The 7880-nt window shown below is 62.1% G+C and overlaps 1 gene segment (V, D, J or C); it reads right to left on the bottom strand.

The window, feature by feature from the left end:
- Positions 1 to 63: 63 nt before the first annotated feature.
- Positions 64 to 1853, bottom strand: LOC105303889. The segment is given in 4 exon segments: positions 64 to 483; positions 553 to 873; positions 957 to 1280; positions 1457 to 1853. Coding segments are annotated over 4 exon segments (1383 nt in total).
- Between the last annotated feature and the right edge of the window lie 6027 nt (positions 1854 to 7880).

Genomic DNA, 7880 nt, shown 5'->3' with positions numbered 1-7880 from the left:
GGGGGGTCCCTTCCCCCGTGCCAAGCCCGCCCACCCCCAAGAACGGCGCCCAGGGCTCCGAGCAGGCACGGGGGTGTTTATTGACAACGCTGGACAGAGGCTCTGGCGGGCCCTCCCCCCACAGGATGGAGCCCGGGGGGTGTCAGTTACCAGGCTCTTTGGACACGGATTTCTTGAGAGTCCTGGAGCCGGGCAGCGCCTCGTGGACCACTTGGCAGGTGAACTTGTCCCTCTTCTCCCAGTCCGCCCTGCGGACCTCCAGGCGGCTGAAGACGAAGAAGGCGGGGCTGGAGCTGTTGGCCTTGAGGGGCTGCGTGGTGGCCTGCTGGTCCGTCTGGACCGGGGCGTCATTCCGCAGCCACTGCACCGAGATGTCCACGGGGAAGAAGTTCTGGACCAGGCAGGTGAGGGTGACCGTGTCCTTGGTCCCCTGGCTCTCCTCGGGCGGTAGGAACACGTAGACCTCGGGGGCGGCACGCTTACCTGTGGATAGCGTGGGGTCAGCCCAGACGTGGGTCGGGGGCCCGCCCGCCCCCTCAGCCTGCGGCTCACCGGGGGTTTTGGCGATGGTGCGTGCGATGGCCCTGGGCAGGTGCGGGTGGGACACCTCGCACCGGTAGGTCACACCCTCGATCCAGTCGTCGGCATCCACCGGCAGGGTGGACGTGACGGTGTAGGTCATGTTGAAGTGGTGCTTCGGGACCTCCGTGGCCTTGTTCACAAGGTCCTCGCCCTCCCGGGACCATTTCAGGCTCATGCCATCCACGCTGGCCAGGTCCACCACCAGGCAGGTGATCTTGGGCGACTTGTGGATGTACAGGTCGAGGGGGCTGGGTGGGATCAGGTAGACGCTCACGCCGCGGGGCTCGGACTCTGCGGGGTGCAGGAGGGGCTGTGTGAGGCCGGGCGGCCCCTTCGGCCCTGAGCGCGCGGGCGTCGGCGTGCGGGGGCCGTACCTGGGCAGCTGCGGGCATGGTCCTCGATGATGAAGCCTAGGTAGTTGACCCGGCAGGTGTAGGTGCTTTGGGACACCCACTGGCCTTGGGTGATGTTAAGCTGGCTGTGGGCGGAGGCTAGCTTGCCCTCCTGCTTGTGGGGGCTGATGTATGGGAACACGTTCTCGGCCTTCTGCCCGTCCACCAGCCAGGTGACCTCAATGTCACCTGGGGTGAAGTCAGAGATGAGGCAGAGGAGCTGGACGGTGGCATGGGTGTCGCCACTGGGGTCGCAGGACGAGTGTAAAAGCTTCACGGTGGGCTGGGTGTAGTTCGTGGCGCACACTGGGGGCGGAGGTGGCGGGTGTGATGTTGGCCTCTCAGCCTGTGGAACCCCACGCCCCAGCCCAGGGCCCCAGGCACTCTGGGCGTGACCAGCATGGCAGCCTTAGGGCTCCCTCCTGCAGGCCTGCCCCTCCTGACGGTGGCCCCTCGACTGTGGGTGGGTCCCCCCGACTCACCACGAAAGCTCCTGCTGACGGCGACGGACCCGGGGTGCTCCACCTGGCAGGTGAACTTCTGTGTGGCCCACTCGCCCGAAGCGGTCACCTGGCTGGTGGTGGTGTAGAGGTTGGAGGTCGAGTGGAGGGTGGCAGGGAAGGTCACAGTGTTCTTGTTCAGGGTCCCCACATCCCAGGTCACGGTCACTGGGCCTGGGAAGTAGTCCCTGACCAGGCATCCCAGTGTCACGGAGAGGGCGGCGGTGCTGGTGCCTTCGCAGCAGGAGACCAAGGGGAAGACGGCCGGGGCCTGGGTGGAGGCTGTGGGGCGGGACCGGGGCTGGGTCAGCACTGCTGACCTCCGGCTGGGGCCCCGGGAGTCTGTAGTGGGGACTGCGGGGTGCGGAGGAGGAGGCATGGAGACCGCGCCCCAGCCTCTGGGACGGAGGAGCCCAGGCAGATTCCGGCCTCTTTCCTCCCTCCCCGATTCCTCCCGGATGCCCTTGGGTGTACCTCGGCGCCCCCTCCAGAAGCTGTTGGTGTGACCACTCTCAGCCTTGAGAGGCCAGAATGCGGGGTCCTCAAGTAAGAGAGGCACCCGTCATTCCTCCAGACTAAGGCTCGGAGTCCACAGCCTCTCGCTGGGGAGCAAGGACCCGAGGTCCCAGGAACTGGCGAGGCGGCCCCTCTGTCCCCACCTGCGGCCCCACTAAGGGCTGGGGACCTGGAGGCCCCTACCCCCCAGAGTCACTAGTGTGTCCCTGCCCCACCCCACAGGCTTTGTGGGGACTTGCCTTCGGCAGGTCCACCTGCCACACAGAGGGCTTGCTTCCTGCGGCCGTGGCTGCCCCTTCGCCCCATCCACCCTAACCTGCCAGGCTTTCCTGCTGCTCTCCCAAGGGGCCCGATGGCAGGCGCCGTGGAGAGATGATGAAGACCCCACAGAGCCCACCTCAGTCCCTCCCCCAGTGAGTGACTCTGCCTGCCCCTCCCCTGGCCTTGGCACTCCAGACCTCAGCCCAGCATAGCCCTGGCCCAGCTCCGTCCGCCCTGCTCCACGCTGCTCATCTGCCTAGCTGAGCCCAGTCCAGGTGACCTTGTGCCAGGACAGCTGGCACCAGGTGAGACCAGCCAGCTGCACAGCCAGCCCAGTCCAGCTCTGCCCATTTCAAGCCAGCTCAGCTCAGGACGGCCCACCTTGGCTCATCGTGGCCCCAGTCAGCCCAGGACAGAGCATTTTAAGCTATGAAACTCATCTTAGCTCAGTGCACACAGTTTGACCCAATTTCTTCTAGCTCAGACCATCTTCCCTGGCCAGCCAAGGACACTTTTCCTCCCTAAGTGGGGCTCACCTTAGCACCACTGAGGCAAGGCATGCAGGCCCTGGGGAAGGGCGCCGACCTGCCCAGCTCAGCCCAGGTCTCCCAGTTCAAACCAGTTCAGCTCAGCCCAGCTCAGCTCGGCTCACCCAGTTTAGCTCAGCCCAATTCAGCTCAGCTCAGCTCAGCTCAGCTCAGCTCAGCCCAGCCCATCTTAGCCCAGTTCCTCCCAACCAAGCCCAGTTCAGCTCAGCTCAGCCAGTTCAGCTCAGCTCAGCCCAGTTCAGCCCAGCTCCCCTCAGCTCAGCCCAAGTCAGCTCAGATCAGCTCAGTCCAGCCCAGCTCAACACATCCTAGCTCAGCTCAGCTAACCCAGTTTAGCCCACTTCAGCCCAGTTCAGTCCAGCTTAACTCACTTCAGCATAGCTAATCCAGTTCAGCCCAGTTCAGTCCAGTTCAGCCTAGTTTAGCTTAGGCTAGCTCAGCCCAGTTCAGTCCAGCTGAGCCCACTTCAGCACAACTAACTCGGCTCAGCCCAGTTCAAACTAGTTCAGCTCAACTTAACCCAGTTCAGCCAGCTCAGCCCAGTTCAGCCCAGTCCAGCTCACCTCGCCCTAGCTCAGTTCAGCTAACCCAGTTCAGCCCAGTTTAGTCCAGTTCAGCCAGCTCAGCCCAGTTCAGCCCAGTTCAGCCCAGCTTAGCCCACTTCAGCACAGCTAACTCAGTTTAGCCCAGTTCAGCTCAGCTCAGCTCAGCTCAGCCCAGTCCAGCTCACCTCGCCCTAGCTCAAGGTTCAGCTAACCCAGTTCAGCCCAGTTTAGTCCAGTTCAGCCTAGCTTAGCTCAGACCAGCTCAACCCAGTTCAGCCAGTTTAGCCCAGTTCTGCCCAACTCAGCCCAGTTCAACCCAGCTCAGTTCAGCTCAGCTCAGCCCAGGTCAGCTCACCCTAGCTCAGCTCAGCTAACCCAGTTCAGTCCAGTTCAGCCCAACTTAACCCAGTTCAGTCCAGCTTAGCCCACTTCAGCACAGCTAACTCAGTTCAGCCCAGTTCAGCTCAGCTCAGCCTAGTTCAGCCCAACTTAACCCAGTTCAGCCAGCTCAGTCCAGTTCAGCTCAGTTCAGCTCAGCTCAGCTCAGCTCAGCTCAGCTAACCAAATTTAGCCCAGTTCAGCCCTGTTCAGTCCAGTTCAACCCAGTTCAGCCCAGTTCACTTAAGCTCAGCACGGCCCTGTCCAGACCTGTCGAGCTCAGCAGAGAATGTCGCATCTAGCCCAGCCCTGCCCAGGTAGGCCAACCCAGCCCGCTGCAGCCACCCAACTTCCTTTAGCTTGGCCCTACCCTTCTGAGCCCAGTTTGTCCTGACCCAGCCCAGCTCGGTCTGCAGAGTCCAGCCAAGTTCAGGTCAGCGCCATTCAGCCTAGCTCAGCTCCATTGAGCCAGCCCAGGACGGTCGGCCCAGGTGCCTCATTTTGGCTAGTGGGCCAGCTTGGCCAGGACCTATCATCACGTTGGCCTGGCCCAGGACAGCCCTGCTCAGCCCTGTCTGTCCATCCCAGCTGGGCTGGAAAGGCCCATCCACCCAGCTCACTCAGCCCATCGCAGGCCAGCATGGCTGAGGATAGCTCATCTCCCTCCAAATGGCTGTCCACTCAGAGCACAGAGGCCCAGCCCGGCCCAGCCCGCCTTAGTCAGGCCGGCTCGGGCCAGAGGGTGTGGCTGTAGCCCAGCACGGGGACAGCTCCCTGCTGCTTTCCCCCTGTGGGTCATGGCCAGCCCTCTGCCCGTACCCTCTGCGTGGTCTCTGACCCTCAGCCTTGGGCCCTGCCTCAGCCCTGGCCCCCCATGCTCCTGGCTCCTCGTCTGCTCCAGGCTGGCTTCGGCCAGTCTCTCACTCCCTTGCGTCTCATTCAGGGTGGGAACAGCTGAGAGACGAGCAGTGACCAGCAGGCTCAGTCCACTGGGCGGGCGGTTAAGGTGTCCTCTTCCTCACAGTGGCCCAGGCGGCATGCCCCTTGCTGCCACTGGGCCAGCCCCAGAAGCTGGGGTACCTGGAGTGCCGAGTCCGCTGTCGGGTGCGTGGCCAGCATGCCCGTCCCCACTGTCTGTGGCTCCCGGGCAGGCTCCTGGGAGGTCAATCGTTAGAAACCATTGCTGTTATTTTTACGTGCAGACAATAGGGCCGGGGGGAGGGGAGCTCTGCCTCAGTGCTCTCAGCTAAAAATGGGGTGGGAACCCCCAGGGCCTCAGCAGCCGGGGAAGTTCCCTTCTTTCTCGGTTCTTGGAAAGTCGATCGAGCGATGGGAGGGTCTCGGCGAGGCCCTGCTGCTGCGCGTGAGGCGCTTTCCTCTGTGGCTTCGTCCCCGGGCTGGCACTGCTCAGCTCACGGCCCTCCCTTGGTGCCCAGCTGCCCCGAGGAGGGCGCCGGGCCCTGCCACCACTGCGCTGTGAGGGAAAGGTCACGGCTTTGAGCCTGACAGGCAGAGGCCTGCGTGGGCCCGGCCCGGGTTGTGGACAAGGGCCTCCCTCTGGCATGACACCCTGTTCGCGTGTCTCCCACCTGGAGGAGCGGGCCGGGGCGGGCCCAGTGTGGGTGGCTCGGGCTGTGCACGTGAGGTCCACATGTCCACTTAGGGACAGGCAGGGCATCTGCTGGTGGGCGACCTTGCCCGCCACCCGCACGCTCACTCCCGGGCCGCTATCCTGCAGCCGTGGCCCCCATTGGGGCTGTGACTGGGTGGTGCGGCCAGTGAGGACCAGCAGGGACCCGTGGAGAGGCGAGACATGGCTGTGAGGTTGGCTGTTGGCTCTGCAAGGCCCCTGCAGCTGCCGGAGCCTGGGATGCACCGTGCCCCGTCTGTGCCACAGGTGTCCCCTGGGGATGTGGAACCTCCCGGAGGCACCAGCGGCTCTGGACTGGTCTGTTGGGAAGCCTGGCCCACCATCAAGGCCCCAGCGCCGTGCCGGAGTTGAGCCGGGGGGTCGGTGACTCACCTGTGCACTGTGGGCATGTCCTGCAGGCCTGTGTGTCCCCAGAAGCCCCCTAAGGCCCACGCACACACACAGGGGTGGCCGCAGGGGCCTGTCGGCCCAGCTCGTCGGTGTGGGCTGCCGCGAAGGGTTTGCGGAGCGTCGGAGACGGAGACGTGAAGACACTGTCTCCTGGACTTGGGACAGCCAGGGCTAGTGGTCCCCGTGCGGGAAGCCTGCGTGGAAGCAGCTCTGCTGCGTGGCCCGGCCGGGCCGGGGGGCTGACCAAGTGCGTCGATCGGCCAGGGCCCCCCAAGACAGACTGTCCTGGTCTGTTACACCTCGCTCCTGGACTGGGCACAGATGCTGCGTGGGAGGCAGTGGGGAACGTAGAGTTCTTTGGAAGTGCTTGTGATTTGAAGAGAAACCACAGGACTGGGGACAGAGTGCCACGGCTGGGGGGCAGGGCCCAGGCCATGTGGTACCAGGCCCTGCAGCCCGCACATGTGGGTGTGTGTGCCAGGCCGGGGGCTCCACGCGGCCAGCCCGGTCCACCTGGCTCACCCTGCCCTTTATTCCCGGGCGTGGGCATTTGAGGCCAGGTCCCAGCGTTAGGGCGTGTGGGGCAAGCAAATGTCAGTCTGGGCTCTGGCCAATGCACTGCTTGGAGGGGGCTGGACCTGCAGATGTTTCTTCGACTCCTTGAACTGGACACCAGCAGGCTTCAGATCCCCCGGACCTAGCTGGGGGCTCAGTGCTCCTGGTACTTGTGATGGGGGCAGGCATCAGAGTTCTGGGCTGTGAGGCCAGCTGACCCCCTTGTCGACCTTGGTTGTGGCCCTAAACACAGGCCCGTGGACGCTCCAGTCCTCCCGCATATCTTCTGTCCCCTAGGGCAGGTCTAGCTCTCCCTCTGACTGCTCTTTCCTGGAGCTGATCAAAGTGCTCCGGGCGGCCCTGCCCGTGGCCCCAGCCTCCAGCCTCCTGAAGGCCGCAGCATGGCGTCTTCCGTCCTGAGTTAGATGCTCCCATTATTAACGAGCTGGAGTACCTCTTAGACACTAGGCAGCCATCTGCGCTTCTCCATCGTCACGCTCACCATGTACCCTGAAGGGATTCTTGGCAATTTCTCGTGACTCTGCAAGGCAACCATTCCGGATGCCAGCCCCTCGTTAGTTTTAACCTTGCGCTGACCTTCTCCCGGATAACCCCCTGTCTGTTCATGTTGCTTATCACATCCTTCATTCACAGAAATTCTTGATTTCCATGTGGTCGAATTCACCAGCTCTCTACCCTGAGGCTGGTGCTTTGGGAGGCCAGAGAACTCTGTTACTAGCTCTGAGTGCCCTGCGGCTCCTGTGACAAAGTTCCACACACGTGGTGGCTAAAAACCAGAGAGCTTTATTCTCCCATGTTCTGGAAGCTAGAAGTCCAAAATCAAGGTGTGGGCAGGGCCGTGCTCCTTCTGAGGCTCCAGAGGAAGGTCTCGTGGCTACTGACATCGCTCCAACCTCTGCCTGTGTCTTCATGTGGCCTTCTGTTCTGCGTGTCTCTGTGTGTCATGTCTTCTTCTTTTAAGGCCACCAGTCACTGGACTTAAAACCCATCCAAATGTAGTCTGATGTCATCTCAAGATCCTTAACCTAATTACGTTGGCTAAGATCCTATTTCCAAGTGAGGCCCACTGGGCAGACAGCGCTGCCTGCTCCTTCAGCCTGGGCTGGTCTGCTTCCTTCCATCATTAGAGTGGTGCACCAGATGCAGCGTTTGATCCTGACGGGTCCCCCCCGCCCCCACTCACTTTGCATGTGTTGTAAAGTGGAGATCCATCTTGGAGTTCTCCAGAGAAGAAGCCACATTCCCATCCGCCCCCGAGCGTTCCCGCACTTTCCTGCTGCCTGATGAGGCCACACTCACTGTATACTCAGCTCCTATAGATGGCTGGGCTGTTTCTGAACTCTCTCCCGTTGCTTAGGTCTGTTAGTCTGTGCGCGGGCACCATACTTCAACAATGTTTTGTGTCTGTGTTAACATGTAGGAGGAGAGTCTTCCTAACCTCTCATTCTTTGCTCTTATTCTTCAAAAGTGTCCAAGCTGTAAATGGATCTCAAAAACAGACAGACAGACAGACGGACAGACAGATGGGCAGACAAAACCAA

This window comes from Pteropus vampyrus, unplaced genomic scaffold (genome assembly GCF_000151845.1).
Source record: "Pteropus vampyrus isolate Shadow unplaced genomic scaffold, Pvam_2.0 Scaffold320, whole genome shotgun sequence".
In the NCBI taxonomy this organism is placed as follows: Eukaryota; Metazoa; Chordata; class Mammalia; order Chiroptera; family Pteropodidae; genus Pteropus; species Pteropus vampyrus.
The sequence above is the reverse complement of the archived record's forward strand: the minus strand, read 5'-3'. Positions and strand labels throughout refer to the sequence as shown.